The 16,478-nt window shown below is 48.6% G+C and overlaps 1 protein-coding gene across 1 annotated transcript in view; it reads left to right on the top strand.

The window, feature by feature from the left end:
- Positions 1 to 20: 20 nt before the first annotated feature.
- KIF4A (kinesin family member 4A) overlaps positions 21 to 16,478 on the top strand; it is a 33,853-nt gene continuing 17,395 nt past the window's right edge. The window contains exons 1-9 of the mRNA XM_006265307.4: positions 21 to 117; positions 7,583 to 7,725; positions 7,892 to 8,006; positions 8,670 to 8,860; positions 10,444 to 10,536; positions 11,402 to 11,568; positions 11,701 to 11,795; positions 14,514 to 14,633; positions 16,166 to 16,341. Of these exons, the coding sequence (XP_006265369.1) occupies positions 7,603 to 7,725; positions 7,892 to 8,006; positions 8,670 to 8,860; positions 10,444 to 10,536; positions 11,402 to 11,568; positions 11,701 to 11,795; positions 14,514 to 14,633; positions 16,166 to 16,341 (1,080 nt within the window). The 5' untranslated portion in view covers positions 21 to 117; positions 7,583 to 7,602. The remainder of the gene's footprint in view (positions 118 to 7,582; positions 7,726 to 7,891; positions 8,007 to 8,669; positions 8,861 to 10,443; positions 10,537 to 11,401; positions 11,569 to 11,700; positions 11,796 to 14,513; positions 14,634 to 16,165; positions 16,342 to 16,478) is intronic.

The raw sequence follows: 16,478 nt of genomic DNA, 5'->3' as shown, positions 1-16,478 counted from the left end.
CCGCCCCTTACGCACAGTCGCATCCTCCTGATTGGTTGGCGCCGAGAGACGTAATTTGAAGGTTGGCGGTAACGGCTCCGCGGCTGGAGACAGCGACAGGCTAAGGCGAGGCTGTGGGTGAGTGCACGGTCGGGTCGGGTCGGGTCGAGCTGCACGCTCTGCCTTGACGCCGCGGGGGCGCTTCCCGGGGAAAGGGGTGGCGGAAGCTTTTCAGGAGGTGTTTTGCCGGGAGCCGTTCCCGCAGGCGTGGGGGGAGCCGGGGAGCGGCTGGGGGAGAGAAGCGGCACTTGGCCCCTCCTGCGCCGTGCGGGGGTCGGTCGGTGCTAAGGGCCGGGAGGAGGGTCCGTTTCCCCCGCGCTGCCGCTCAGGGGGCGGCGCCAGGGTCGAACAAGGCTTCGGGCAAAGCCCCGGAGGAAAAGGGGCGGCTCTGAGCGGGACCGGCCCGGGCCGCGAGTGTGAGCGGAGCAAGGGAAACCCTGGGTTGAGCACCCGCCCGCCCGCTCATCTCCAGTTCCACAAAAGAGGACACCTGTGTTGGGGGGGCGGGTGTATGGCTGTGGGGAGCAGCGACAGGTCCTTCATCTCGCGAGTCACGTTTACGCGGCTAACGCCTCACGGCAGCCTTGAAAGGCTCTCAAGGCGCCCCATGGCGGTGCTGCTGCACCCGGTGGAGAATCGCTGGCCTGGAAGCCCGACAGCCCTGGCTCCGGGCCGAGGGGGGAAGGAAGGCAGCTTGGGTTGGAGGCTCCAGGGGGAAGCAGCATGGCACAAGGGCCCAGTCTTGGGCAAGTTTCGAAAGACATAACAATGGGGCCGGCAAGAGGGCTGGAATTGAGAGAGGGGGGAAGAAAGTGCCCCTGCCCTCCTTGCCCCATTCAGAGCACCCAGGTGCTGAGGCACCGTGGCTGCACTCTGCCCCTGCCGGTACCAGCGCGCCACAGCCCCTCCCCCTGCAGTGCAGGGAGACACTGCCTCCTATCCCTGCTTCAGTCTGAGCACTGCTGCTGTGCAGTTCCAGCCCCCAGCAGAGCTGAGGCACAGGTGGGACAGCGTGGTAGCTCCTGCAAATGCTCCCCCTGCCCCACCCAGGACCTTGTGCCATGACCTGGCCTAGCCCAGCCCAGCAGGTGTGTGGGTACCAAGGTCCCAGCTGAGTATGCAAGTGATAGCACCAGCCAAGAGCCGTGGCAGCCACCTTCTTCCCTACCACTGCAGGAGGGATCTTGAGCAGAAAAGGAGGAGGAGGCAGAGGAGTCCCTGCAGTCACCACAGCAATGCCCCAGTAGGCAGTCACTGACTGCACCCATCACAGCAGGGGCCCCTTGTCATGACCCCTCCACCTCCCCTCTGCCGACTAATGCAATGGGGTGGGAGGAGCCCCACTCCCCACATCTGGGAGGGAGGAGGTGGGCTGGGTGAACAGCCATCATGTGAGCCAGGTAGTAAAAGCAAGCGTCTTGCCCGCAGCTGGCGTACTTGGGGAAGGCAGGAAAGCAGAACTAGGGTAAAATCCCAGACATTTGCTGATATTTTAAAAATCCCCCCAGATGGAGATGGGGGAAACCCCAAAAAGAGGACATGTCTGGGAAAACCCAGACGTATGGTAACCCTACAGGCCTATTTGACATGCCCTAGTTATGGGCTCAGGCACATCATAAAGTACTATACATCTCCCTTAATAAAGGAGCCACTGGGGACACAACAACTGATTTCATGGGATGCATAAAAAGAAAACAGGAAGGAGAGTGGGGTCATAAGTTAGTAACAAGGGATCTGGAAGGGGGTACCAAGGAGAGTACCCACTGTCCTTTGAATGAATCGAGTGAGACTGGATGGCAACCAGTGAAATTCTGCCCAGAAATACGAGCAGAAGTTGGGTTATTAACTACTGTGCTATGGGGAGACACTAAGCAGAATGGGACAGTGCCCACTGGCCCTCAAATGAGTCGAAGGAACCAGTGGGCGCTGCCCAGTGAAACTGTGTGGAGATGGGATTGTATGAGAGAAAGGAAAGCAGCCCTGCAGTCTCTGGGGGTTCTCCCAGTCAGAGTCTCCTAGTCAACTAGCTGCCACCCCTAAAAAGAGATGCAGTGTGGTTGTGGTGGGTGACTCCCTCCTGAGAAGGACAGAGGGAGTGATCCGCCACCCTGACCCCTTGAGGTCTGCTGCCTCACGGGCCCATATCTGGGACATGACAGAGAGGGTCAGACAAGTTTAGGAATCCCCTGACCACTACCTCATGCTTGTCACCCATGTGAGTGCAAATGACACTGCTTGGAGCAATCCTGGCCAGGTCACGAGTGACTACAGAGCTCTGGGGCCTGTTCTTAAGGAGTTGGGGGCGCAGGTAGCTTTCTCCTCTGTCCTGGTTGTGGGCTGCAGGCCTAGGAGAGACAGATGTATCGAAGAGGTGAACCGAAGGCTCCAAAGATGGTGCTACCAAGAGGGTTTTGGCTTCCTTGAGCACAGCATGCGCTTCAGAGACAGAGATCTTCTGGGAAGGCACGGTATCCACCTCACGCTGAAGGGGAAGGCTCTTTTCTTGGCTAGGATGATGGACCTCCTGGACAGGGCTTTAAACTGAGATTGTTGCGGGATGGGGGGACAAGTGGAGCAAGCCTAGAGACCAGCAAATGAACAACTGTTACAACAGGAGATGACAGGAAGGACACTACAGCATGAGCTGAGAGAATGGAGCTCCGTCAAAGTGACAGGAAACTGAGGACCTCCAGCACAGGGCTCAAATGCCAGGAGCACGGGGAACAGACAGGAGGAACTGGCCCTCCTACTTCCTAGCAGGGACTATGACAATGGTGGGACTCTACCCATGATTGGACTAGCTATAGCGGGCTATGCCCTGCATAAGTGAGATTGCAGAGGGAAAGAGGGTGGAGATGTAGCTCTCTATGTAAAGGAGCAGTACACTTTGGAAGCTGAAATTGATACTAAGGAAGGGCAACTTGACACCCTCTGGGTCAAGATATGGGGAGGACATGGCAAAAGGGACCTTACTGTAGCAATATATTACAGACCTCCAAATTGAGATGAGGAGCTAGATCTGGAATTCTCCAGAGACCTGGAAGAGGTTGCGAGAGCATGGGATATGGTAGTCATGGACGACTTTTTAACTAGCCAGACATCTCCTGGGAAGAACACTTGACCAGATTTGACTGGTCGCATAGATTCCTGACCTGTATCAACAAGTTCTACTTGTCTCAGGAAGTATATGGGCCGACCAGAGGAAATGCCCTAAATTTAGTTTTGGCCAAGGGGGATGACCTGGTGAGTGATCTGACAATAGAGGGTAACCTAGGCGGCGGTGACTACAACACTGTCACTTTCACTGTCTGTCATAGGGCTGGGAAATCTGTCAGTAAGGTACAAATTCTTGACTTTTAAAAAAGCTGACTTCAATAAGCTAAGGACTTTAGTAAGTGATGCCCTAAGGGATCGTGGACCACAGAGAAAGTGTGGATGAAGAATGGTCATTCCTCAAGAACATGATCCTTTGTGCACAGAAGTTGTCCATACCTGTATGCAAAATAGGCGTGTCTACAACTGTAAGGAGCAGATTAGAAAAGCAAAGGCAGTGACCGAATTCAGGTTAGCAACCAAAATCAAGGATAATAAGAAGTTCTTTTATAGGTATATGGGTAACAGGAGGAAAACCATTGGAAATGTGGGACCACTGTTCAATGCATCTGGACATCTGATCACCAACACCAAGGAAAAAACAGAACTGAATGAGTACTTTGCATCTGCATTCTACCAGTCAAAGAGTGATAGCTTGCCAAATGCAAATATGACATGGAATAATCACAGTAGGTCCCTACCAACAGCAGTGTAGAGCTGGTGAAAGAACAGCTAGAGAGACTGTGTATCTATAAGTTGGCAGGACCGGATGAGCTCTATCCGAAAGTGCTGAACAAACTAGCTGAAGTCACTGCAGGGCTGTTGGTGAACATCTGAGAATATGTGGCGCTCGAGAGAGGTCCCAGAAGACTGGAAGAGGGCCAATGCTGTGCTCTTCAAGAAGGGGAGGAGAGAGGACCCAGGGACTACAGGCTGATCAGCCTGACCTCAATCCCAGCAAAAATCCTCAAAACATTTCTTGGGAAGTCCACATGTGATAAGCTAGTAGAAGGCAAAATTCTGAACAACAGCTAGCATGATTTTGTTGAGGGTAGGTCATGTCTGACTAAACTCATCTACGACCAGGTTACTCACCATCTGGATAAGGGAGACACGGTCAATGTCATTTACTTGGACTTTAGGAAGGCTTTTGACTTAGTGCCCCATGAGGCTCTCAAGGTAAAACTAGGGGACTCTATGGACTCAACAATTCAATGGTCAGATGAGTGGGAAACTGGCTGCGGGGTTGGACCCAGAGGTTACTAATAGACGGATCTGTGTCGACCTGGCAGAAGGTAGCCAGTGGGGTCCCCCAGGGTTTGGTACTTGGACCAGTGCTTTTCAACATCTTCATCAATGATGTGGGGGTGAAAAGCGTACTGGCAAAGCTTGCAATTCCCCTAAGCTGTGGGAAAGTGTGACCATAACTCGGGGTAGGCGGACAATACAGGCGGACCTACACAGATTAGTTAGATGGGCTGATCAGAGCCAGATGCTGTTCAACACCTGAGAAGCGTAAAGTGCTCCATCTGGGAAGGAAAAATCTGCAACAAACTTACAGGCTCAGTAGTGCTATGCTAGCGAGCACCATGTCTGAAAAGGACCTGGGGGTCGTAATTAGCCATCAGAAAAGCCAATGGCACTTTATCGTGCATCAGCAGATGCATGACGAATAGGTCCAGGGAGGTGATACTTCCCCTCTATAGGGCGCTGGTCAGACCGCAGTTGGAGTACTGCGTGCAATTCTGGGCGCCACACTTCAAGAAGGATGCGGATAACCTGGAGAGGGTCCAGAGAAGGGCAACTCGTATGGTCAAGGGCCTGCAGACCAAGCCCTATGAGGAGAGACTAGAGAAACTGGACCTTTTCAGCCTCCGCAAGAGAAGGTTGAGAGGCGACCTTGTGGCTGCCTTTAAGTTCATCACGGGGGCACAGAAGGGAATTGGTGAGTATTTATTCACCAAGGCACCCCCGGGGGTTACAAGAAACAATGGCCACAAGCTAGCAGAGAGCAGATTTAGATTGGACATTAGGAAGAACTTCTTCACAGTTCGAGTGGCCAAGGTCTGGAACGGGCTCCCAAGGGAGGTGGTGCTCTCCCCTACCCTGGGGGGTCTTCAAGAGGAGGTTAGATGAGTATCTAGCTGGGGTCATCTAGACCCAGCACTCTTTCCTGCTTATGCAGGGGGTCAGACTCGATGATCTATTGAGGTCCCTTCCGACCCTAACATCTATGAATCTTAACCATAAAATGAATATGAGCCACCATTGTGATGCTACAGTTATCAGAGCAAACAGCACAGTGGCATGCATCGACTGATGCATCTCAAGCAAAACTAAGGAAGTTATTCTCCCACTCTACTCAGCATTGGTGAGGCCGCAGCTGTAGTACTGAGTCCCGTTCAGGGTACCACACTTCAAGAAGCATGTGGAGAAGCTTGAGAGAGTCCAGAGAAGAGCCACTTGTATGATTAGAGGCCTGAAGAACAAGCCATATGAGGAAAGACTAACAGATATTGGACTGTTCAGCCTAGAAAAGAGAAGAAGAATTCAGGGGGATTTGGTGGCAGCTTACAAATAGATCGGGGGTGAGCATCAGGGGCTAAGCAAACAACTATTAACCAAAGCACCCCAGGGGAAAAGCAGGAGCAACTGTCATAAACTAGAAGAAAGTTTCAGCTATAAGAATACAAGGAAAAACTTCTTTGTGGTTTGTGTGACCAGACTCTGGAATAGACTCCCAGTGCGGGTGATGCAAGCAGTACCCTGGGAATCTTCAAAAGGAGACTGGATGCACATCTTACCAGGGTTATTTGACCCCAGCAGTTATTTTCTGCCCAAAGCAGGGGGGCTGGACCCAGTCATCTCATGAGGATCCTTCAAGCCCTAAACTTCTGTGACTTGGTGAGGCTGCAGATGGGAAGTCTGTAAAAGAAAAGGTGTGGGGAGAATTGCAGCCAGAACCTCAGCAGATTCTGGAGGAGATGGAAGAGGGGCTGCAGCCTGGCACACTCAAGGTATGGCGTGTGCCAGGATCTCCCTCCTTGGGCAAAAGGGGCAGCTGCAGCTGTTGGGGTTGTCCATAAAGTGTGCCAGGTGCATGCCCATGGAAATGGCTCCATGGAGGTGCCACCAGCCAAAGTTCCTGGTGGCTCGTGAGATCAAGGTAGAATATAGGCTAGTCTGCCAGGGACCCCTGCCCTTGTCTGGGGTGTCCTGCCATTTGTTGTTGGGGTGGGACACAAGGATGGGATGATGGACTGTGTGGAACCAGGAGCATATAGAGTGGGCAGTGATGGACTGTTTGGAAGTGGACTGGCTTGGTGTCCACCACCCTGCTGTGGTTGTGGGGAGGGGGGCACCATGGGGCCTGCTGAGGCAGTGGCCCCACAATGAGCTCCAGAGGGCTGGGGGACATGGGTCGGGGGGGACGACATGCACTGCTCTGGCACAGGACTTGGTCGATGTAGGTAAATGCAGTGTGCGGCAGGGCAGCCTTTACCTCTCAGACTATGCAGCAGAGAGCATGCAGTGTGGGCAGCTACTTGGGCTGGACCAGCGCAGAGGGATTTGCCCACCCCTGCCTACCATAGTCCAGGAGTTCTCTGACACAAGTGATATGGGCCAGGACCATCTTCTGGTGCACCCAGGGCACCTCAATCGGCGGCACTGCCAGCTGCAAGTTTTTCAGCAGGGTCTCGGCAAGGAGGTCAGCACCCTGGGTGGACTGTCCCTGGGGACCTGGAGATGGAAACCAGCCTCTGGGCCCTGTGGAGGTCAGGATAGAAATCTGGCAGCTCCTCCAGGTCCTTGCTTTGGGGAGGCCCTGTAGGTAGAAGAGTTGCCAGTAGTATCAGACCCTCCGAAGGCAGCAGAGGAAGGTACAGCCGTCCAGGCACTATGTTGCCTGGGTACCGGCACCGTAGAGGAGTCTCTGCGAGGCCTGAATGTGGAAGGTATGGACCTGGCTGCGGAGGAAGAATAGGCCTTGCCCACACTCCCGCAAGGGGAGGCTTGGGACACCTACAGAGACCCAGTGTGTCCCATCCAGAACTGGTTGTGACAGGAGACTGGGCAAGACAGACCCATGATCTGACCCAGTCAATGACAGTTCTTGTGGATAGTCATCGTTACCGGTCCCCTTGGAGTGACGAATTAATCAACTTTTTCTGTATGTAACTAGAAGCAACATTGTATTTTATCAACATGTGATCACCCAAAACCTAACTTCTCTTTGGGGCAGAGGGAGGGCTGATGGCTTCGGTCTCCTTGGATATTGGGTTGAGAGCCGTCTCTGTTTCTCTAACTTGTACTAGCTGTTGCTAAATATCAGCTGAAACAGTGAATGTATCTTATGAGTTCCCTGAGCTCCTGCAAGGCCTGACATGTGAAATCTAACAGGAGAGGCTTCTGGGAAAATAGACTTATTATTGTTTATCTGTGCCTGCAGGGAAACTACTGCAATTCAAAATGGTGAAGGAGGAGGAGAAGGGGATTCCTGTGCGGGTTGCACTCCGCTGCCGCCCCTTGGTCGTGAAGGAGATAAGCGAAGGGTGCCAGATGTGTCTGTCCTTTGTGCCTGGGGAGCCCCAGGTAAGGGAGTGTTTTCTCCATTCTCTCCTTGCCCCAATATGATTCTGTGGACCTCAGTGGAGTTTTCAGATTTGTACCACTGCAGACAAGAGTTGAATTGATCATTGAGTAACAGCATGCAAATGAGGAAAGTAGCCCTCATTACTGGCTTTTATCTTCCCTACAGGTAATTGTAGGCAATGACAAATCCTTCACATACGACTATGTATTTGACCCATCAGCTGAGCAGGAGGAAGTCTTTAATACATCTGTTGCCCCTTTAATACAGGGCATCTTCAAAGGTGAGATTTACTGGAGTGTGCATAATTACTTTAAAAAAATTATAGCAAAGGTACAGGAGACTTTCATTGGGGTTTGGGATACCCCAGTGACATCAGAAGCTGCAAGAACAGCTAGTAGAAATTGCTTTGTTATCCACTCTAACCCTACAGCCTTTTTTCAAAGAACAAGCTATTATGCCTAGAAATCTATCCCAGACTGAAGTGGTGAGAGCTACATCCTACCAACTTACTGCTAGCCAGGTTTTCCAGTGGATTCCCAAGGTGAATTGGGTAGGTTCACTTGACTTTGAAAAGTAAAGATGGACTTGTTTTTTCAAACTTCATCTGAGGCTTGTGAGCTGAGGTACTGAAAAGGTGGTGAAAGGGTGATGGAGTGCTTACATGCTGTTTTTGGCATCCTTAGAGCTGTGGAACTGGCTTGTATGAGCTGGGCAGGGATGCTGGTTTTATCTTGTACTTAAACGCTAGATAAGGTACCTGCTTTTAGTGGACCTTTTGTCCCTAGTGAATTGACTACATGTATAGTCAGTGTTGTGTAAACTGCAAGATTTGGCCTATTTCCACAGAGGCCTCTAGCTTTATGCTGAAACGTGCTTGAAATACTCCTCTCCCCTTCCATCTATGTGTTGTCAGTCTCTAATTTTTCCTTCTTTGATTCTTCAGGGTACAATGCTACCGTCCTAGCATATGGGCAGACAGGTTCTGGAAAAACCTATTCTATGGGAGGTACTTTCACTCATGATCAAGAACATGAACCTAGTGTTGGAGTTATTCCTCGCGTAATTAAAGTACTATTTCAAGAAGTAGAGCGGAAGCAGGACTGGGCATTCAGTTTGAAAGTCTCATATTTGGAGGTAAAAAATATTTATGGTTTCTGAATATCTGGAATTTAAAGCCTCGCTTCATAAGAGTAATTTTCAACAAGTGTAATACCTTGGGCCAACAGGGTTTTTTTAAGTTTAAGCTTTAGGTCACATTTTACATGTGAGGGTTGGCAAGAACTGGAACTAGGTTCCAGGGTTGCTTTTTTTTTTTTTCTTATTTTTGTTAAACAAACTTGCTTTTATGTAGCAAGGTAAATAGTCAGTCTCTTTAAGGTGGCACTTCAGTGAGTTGAGAAGAAAGACTCTTATATCAGCTGCTAGACAGAGTTCAAAGGACTTGTGGAAGCCCTATAGCAGATGGGACTGCATCCTTCTTTTTTTTTTTTTTTTTTGCAACAGGCTTGCCTGCCATTAAAGCTAACATTGCACCTGTAATCTCTGGAGCAGAGCATGTGCAGTAGGGCTGTGTGAAACTTCGCTGGCTGTTTCGTTTTGGGGCTGTTTCAACTTGTTTCGAGCTTGAAACAGTGAAATCAAAACAAAACGAAGGACTTCGAAACAGCCTTGAAACGAAATGAGGGCAGTCAACGTTTTGAAAGTTTCGAAACGTTTTGAGTTTCAAAACTCAAGCAGGGCTTGTCTGCAAGGAAACAAAAAGTAAGGAGAGGGAGGGGGGAAAGACTGCTCTCGTATTGACTGTAGCTGGCCAGTGACTGTGGTCCTTTCCTGAGGTCCCTTCCAATTCCAGTGTTCTGGAGGAGGAATGGAAGGACTGCATAAAAGGCAGCATTGTTTGCACTGGCCTGCTTTCTGTCACCCATGTCACAAATTTTGCTTGTCAGCAGCGTGAGGTGCAGCTTCCCAGAAACCCTGGTATTTATCTCCTTGAAACCTGGCAGGCTTCATGGCCTAAGCAGAGGCTACCATGCCTGCAGTTTTCACCCCACTGTGCCTTAACACGCACACAGTCACACATGTAACGAGTTTTACTTGTCAGCAGCCTGAGGTGCAGTTTCTCAGAAACCCCTGGACCTGTCTCCTTGAAACTTGGCAGGCTTCATGGCCTCAGAAGGAGCTACCGTCCCTGCAAGTTCCATCCAAATCGGGCAAGAACTGACAAAGTTATAGGCAGTTTCGTGGTTCCCCATTATAGCCTATGAGCGAAACAGTTTTGAAGAAATGGAACAATGGTTTCAAAATGAAACTCAAAATGAAACACTGTCCTGTAAAAACAGAAGTCAAAACGAAACATTGCTGTTTCACACAGCCCTAATGGTGCAGAGTTCTAAATTAAAAATCTCTAAGGGAGACTTTATTTCCAGAGGGATGGACACAAATTGATGAGAGTTGTCTCAAGGCCATGCTCTGCTTTCTGATGCTTAGGATGATCACACTAATAAGACTCCTCTTATGTAGAGACCATGGGCATAGAAAAGAGAAGCAAATGTGTAGAAACAGAACTTGTCACATTCTGCCTCTCACAACAGCAAGACCAAGTAGATGAGATGGATGCTGTCTCTTGCAAAATCAGATTGACCTTCCGTTGTCCTGTGTACTGCTTGTCCACTTTGCTCAGTACTGCTTGTTCTGAGCTGCTGTTCTAATATCTTCAGATCTACAATGAAGATGTCCTCGACCTGCTATCTCCTGTGAGAGAGCGATCTTCTCAAATCAGTATCCGGGAGGATCCCAAAGAAGGCATTAAGGTGTGTTGTCAAAGGTGTATGCACAAGGGGGTAGAATAGATGGGATTGTGCAGTCTTGCCTAGCCTTTAGTCATTCAAAACTGCTGTTTGCAAACTCAGAAGGTGACAACTATGCCACAAAGTTTTTGGCAAGAATGGGCCATAGAGATTAAAGCAGTGTATAGAACAGGGGTGGCTAAAATGCGGCCTGGGGGCCAGATACAGCCTGCCAGGCCATTCTATCTGGCCTGCGGGGCCCCTAAAAAAAATTTAGAAAATTTATATTTATCTGCCCTGGGCTGCGTGTCATGTGGCCCTCGATGGCTTGCCAAAACTCAGTAAGCGGCCCTCTGCCCAAAATAATTGCCCGCCCCTGGTATAGAAAATATGCCCTTTGGAGCAAAGCTGAAATGTCTGGGTGTGAACTCCAGGGAAGCTTGTGCTTTTGATCATTCATTCTAAACCTGGTCTGTGACTATAAAAGAGCTTTTGTCTTCAGCTCTGGGTAATGGTCATGCTTCCATAATAGTATATAGGTTGCTGTGTGCCCCACATACAAAGTGTTTGTGGTTAGATGGTATCAATGTTGTTTTAGTTTCACAATACATTGTGATCACATCGCTTTCAGTAGGTTTGCCTTTGGTAAATGGGGGGCAGGTCTCATTAACTGCAGTATCCATTTATGTGGACTCCTAAGCAGGAAGTTAGCATGGCTGGGAAGCTACTGGTGCAGTCCTTGTAGTTTGAATCCCCTGGGCTTTGCTTTCACATGATTATTTGGTTTTGGATCTTTAAGTCTGTTAGTTGTAGTTTGCTGAGAAGCCAAAAAGCAGAACTTTAGTCTTCAAGTTGTAAGAATGAAATTGCATTTTCTTCTTTGACATAGGTAATAGGGTTAACGGAACAAGAAGTGGCCTGTGCCCAGGATACAGTATTCTGCCTGGAGCAAGGAAACAATTCAAGAACTGTGGCCTCCACAGCCATGAATTCACAATCCTCACGGTCCCATGCAATCTTCACAATTTCCATTGAGCAGAGAAAGAAAAGTGACAAGTGAGTTAAATGATGGCTTCTTCTGGAATCCAGTAACCTTCACTTAAGGAATGTGCTTTTAAACCCAGTGGATCAGTTGCTTGTGCACTTGCATGCTGGCTCGGGGATCTAACTATCCTGTTTTTGCCACAGGAATAGCAGCTTTCGCTCAAAGCTCCATCTTGTAGATCTTGCTGGCTCTGAGCGGCAAAAGAAGACCAAAGCTGAGGGAGACAGACTAAAGGAAGGTAGGTAAAGGAGAACTAGAAATTTCCTTGTGATTGCAAGTTTGAGCTTGTCACATCTGAAAAGAGCAAAATACAATACATTGTTCTGGGCCCTAACTATGGAGAGGTGATCTGGTCTCTTGTGTGGAGGTGTATATTCCCATTCTGGCCTTCCAAGGAATCCAGCAGAAACAAGGGAAACAAAGTCCTGTTCTCCTCAATCATCCTCTTCCCTCCTACAACTGAAATGTGAGGGGAAAAGGAAACTTCCCCAATCACTTTTGTCCCTTTTATCCATTAGGGGGAATGAGGCTTCCACTTTGTTCAGTGAAACTTCAAGCTTATTAGAGGTGGTCTAGCAGAAGTTGAGGCAATGGCTAGGTACAGACATTCAAAAAGCCTGAGCCTGAATTGATTTAATTGGGTGAGACACCTGTCACCTGTTGCCTGCTCACGGCAGTGCCAGGCATTTTAGGGTGGGCTGCTGTGGGTTAGTTGCTGCCTACGCCCTTGGACCGCGGGGCCAGGATGGACTATGCTGCAGCAGTCCATTGCCTCTCCCTGCCACTGCCCATGCCCCTGGTCCACAGCAGCCCACCCTGAGCGCCTGGCACCATTGCGAGCAGGCAGCGGGTGACTGATGTCTCGCCTCTGTCTACTGCAATGGTTTCCTCCGCCACTGCCATAACCCCCAGGAGAGGGAGGGGAGTGGGAAGCCGTGCTCTAGCTGCAGCCCGCCTGCAAACTGTGGCCCCCGCACGGGGCTATAGGTGGCTGGGTGCTGGCCCCTGCCCCCTAGGGCCACCACAGCCTGGGCTGCACTGCTGCAGTGGGAGACAGCAGTGATTCAGGTTCTGTGATTAGCCCCAGCTCCCCCCCACATCCCCTTCCACACCAGCAGCCAGGTCACATGCCCCCTTCCCATAGCTGGACCTGCATCATCCTTGGCCACTGCTCACTGCTTCTCTGAGAGACTCAGCCCAGATGCTGCAGCATAGGCCCTGCCCCAGGGGATCTTCAGCTTGGGAAGGAACCAGCACTGTGTTGGTGCCCATGCCACTCCCCACTTCCCCTTGGGCTACTGGTATCTGGCCGCCATGGCCCTGGGTGCACAAGTGGAGCCTATCTGTGCCTGGGCTCCCCCACCTCCCCCCGCTTCACTGCGGGGATTAAACCTTCCCTTCCCCTCAGGCTACCGGGGTTTGGCCATGCTTCTACTCCTGCTGCTGGAGCAGTGAGGTTGCATGGCAAGGGCTGCTGCTTGCATCCAAGCAGACCTGGCTGTACTCCAGAGCAGGGTTTTGCACCCCCACCACCATCTCAGCCAGCTGGAGCAGTGATAGTGCTCCAGCTAGGGAGGAGAGGGGTGAGGCCAACCCTGCTTGGCTGAAACAGATGGCCCAGCTGAGGGCTGCAGAGCATGCTGGAGGACTCTGACTTAACTTAAACCCGGAAGGGGGGAGTCTGGGACAAAAATTCCATAAACCAGTTTGACCTCAATCAGTTCAGTCTGATACTACATTCAACCAGGTTTATTTCAAACTGGTTTTGGCCATTTTGAAACTGGTTTATGTGCATTGAACTTCTGTTCTGTTACAGGTTTAAACCAGTTTCTGATCACCTAAACCAGTTTATATGCAACTTCTGTCCGTAGCCTTAGAGGTTGTCTTGCAAGGTGTTCCAAGAGAAGTTGTGTAGGCAGATCCAGAACTTCTGTTTTTTTCCTGTTGTGTTTTATTTATGGTTCTGAGGCTGAGAGATCAGGACCCTGTAATGGGATGGACAGTGTCTTGGATAAATAAGATTATCTGAATTTGTGATGGAAGTTCAGAACAGATATAAATCCTTAAGCTTTCGGGCATCTAGAATAGTAGCTGAAAATGAGCTTTCTGTAACTACCCATTGCAATCTTTATTTCAGATCAGCTGGGCTTGACCACTGGTAGAGACAACTATTGGATGGTTGGTTTGATCTATGTGGAATTTATATGTTCAGTGCTGTGAAATTGGTAGGGAGATATGGTAGGAGAGAGGCAGCCAACCTGCACCACATTGATCACAAGTGTCACAGGCAACCTTTCATGTGTGTCATGCAGCCTATAAGGCAATGGAAGGGGATCAGAGGGGTATGTAGGGGGGGTGCAGGGCTTGCCTCATGGCCTGCCTGCCAGGAAATTTCATCTCCTCTGGGGTAGGAGACGAGACAAGTTTCCCAGCCTTGCACAGTAGCTGACAACTGCACCAGGTTTTTAGAAGAAAGACATCTCTGATGTAATGGTGATACCCGAAGAAAAAATGCCAAAACTTTCCTGCCTGCCACTCTTGTTAAAGGCTTGTAAATAGCAAAACAAGCAGTCACTGCACGTCAGTGGTATAGAGCATGTGCAGGGGAGAACAGTGCTTATTGCTGGATTAGAGTTAGAAGAGCCAACAGGATGAGACTGGGTACTTTCCTCTGACTAGGGCCAAGTTACCCTAGTCATAGGAAGCTGAGCAGCTCTTTGAAGAACACTGAAGTTTATGACCCTGCTTTCTTGCCAAATGGCCTTCTGCAGCGCAATGGTGTTATAACTATGGTCCCAGTCCTTTTCATTCAAGCTAGAGGAAGAAAACAGTGAGACTAGATACCAGTTTCCTTCTGGGAACTGAAGTTTCTTTTGTGGGGACTGAGCTTTGTTTTCTGACTGGGTATAGAAAACAGATTTTAGATGTTCTCACTTTGAGATTTATTTATGTACAGGAATCAACATCAACAGAGGCCTTCTGTGCCTGGGAAATGTGATCAGTGCTCTTGGTGAGGAAAACAAAAAGGGTGGTTTTGTACCCTACAGAGACTCTAAATTAACACGGCTGCTGCAAGGTAAGAGCCAGATTTATGGTAAATTCTAAATCCATGTGAAACTTGATTGGCAAAGACTAATAAACTCAGACTTTGTAAGCCTCCAGGTCAAGCGATGTCTCTGCATGATTGTATTTTGTGCCTTTTTTTTGCTCTCTCCATGGCCATTAGACTTGCTGTACTTTTGATACAGTACTTTCTCTCTGAAGGGGAAAAAACCTTTTGAAACCTAAGGGTTTTTACACTAAATTACTTGCATCTGGGATCAAAAACAGTAATATGCTTCAAGTCACAACTCAACAGGTGCTGCACAGTGTTATGACCAGGGATCCAGGTTTTCCATTTGCTGCAGGAAAACTCGGATTTTTCCTTTTAACACAGAAAAATGTGGATTTCTCATTTTAAAGGGAAAATCTGTAATTTTCTCCTTTAAATGGGAAAATGCAGAATTAATTTTATTATAATGATTGAGGCACTTGCAGGCTTACAAATTTCTTTAAAATTGTAACGAACAATATTTTATTGATCTAAACTGATACCTAATATATATAGTGGTGTTCCATTTTAATTGTAGGAAAACATGGATTTGGGGGTTTTAATGAAAGAATTCTGGACTTTTTATCAGAGAATTTCTGATTCTTAAACAAAGAAAACCAGGATCCCTGGTTATAACAAACTAAAGTTAAGGCATTTCATAGCATGACCTTTGGCATTCACAAGCTTAACTGTAACTCTGAATTTTCTGAGTGTATAATGCTTGTCTAGGATAATGATGACATAATTTAATGTCATACCCTAAATTACTGACCTGGACCCTTGATTTTTGTCTTAATGAAACTCTAGTCTGGGAAACATGAAATAATGCATTTTATTGAATGAGTTGAGTCTGTTTTGTGAAATGTAAGCAACTTAATGCATGCAGGCCATTTTTAGTAGTATTTAAAACCTCTTAGAAGGATCCATAGTTTAAACCCAGTTGAGAAGTCTGGGCTGTATAGAACCATCAGTACCATTCTTGGAGATCATAATTGATAGTGCTCTGAGTTTGAAACCAAAAAAGTCTTAATGGGTAGCTCATATTAAGAAAAAACTTTCTCAAACTGCCAGACGATGAGTTTTGGATGTCTATGAAACTTCTGCTTGCTATAGGGAAGCTGGTGCCATCAGAAGGAAGAACACTTGAAAAACTGATAAAGGATGCATGTCAGGAGGGGCATCCTATTTGGGGCTTTTTGACGTCAATTGGTGTTTGGAATTGGGATCCAAAAGAGTCTGTTTCGAGCAAAGAATAGTTTACTTCCTTGGGCTAGGGCAGGAAGTAGAGAAGTTGAGGTTCATACCAGCAGCAGTAAGCTGAGAATGCCACTTGTAATTTACCAGGTAACACTTCAAAAAGCATTAGTCAAAATTCATCTAGTGGAGGATTATGTGGGCCTGGTGCAGGGCACGTTGAAATTTGGTAATACAGCTCTGGACTTCTTAGTACTGTCCCACTTGGCCATTCCTGCTGCATCTTGAAATGCAGATATCCTGTCCATTTCTGTTTTCTTCAGATTCCTTGGGTGGCAACAGCCACACACTTATGATTGCCTGTGTGAGCCCAGCAGATTCCAACATGGAAGAAACTTTAAACACTCTTCGCTATGCCGACAGGGCAAGAAAAATAAAAAATAAACCAGTTGTCAACATTGATCCACAGACAGCTGAGTTGCATCATCTAAAACAGCAGGTATTGGGCTCTCTTCTAGGTCGGGTGGGGTTGGGGGAGAGGAGGCATGTGCCATGTATAGCTAAAGTAAGCATTAATTCTCTTGTGGTAAGGTTGAGAGCTAATCTGCCTGTTGAGCTCATTGAGCTGGGGTATGA

The sequence above is a fragment of the Alligator mississippiensis genome, chromosome 8 (genome assembly GCF_030867095.1).
Source record: "Alligator mississippiensis isolate rAllMis1 chromosome 8, rAllMis1, whole genome shotgun sequence".
Classification (NCBI taxonomy): domain Eukaryota; kingdom Metazoa; phylum Chordata; order Crocodylia; family Alligatoridae; genus Alligator; species Alligator mississippiensis.
This window is presented reverse-complemented; position numbering and strand designations above follow the sequence as displayed.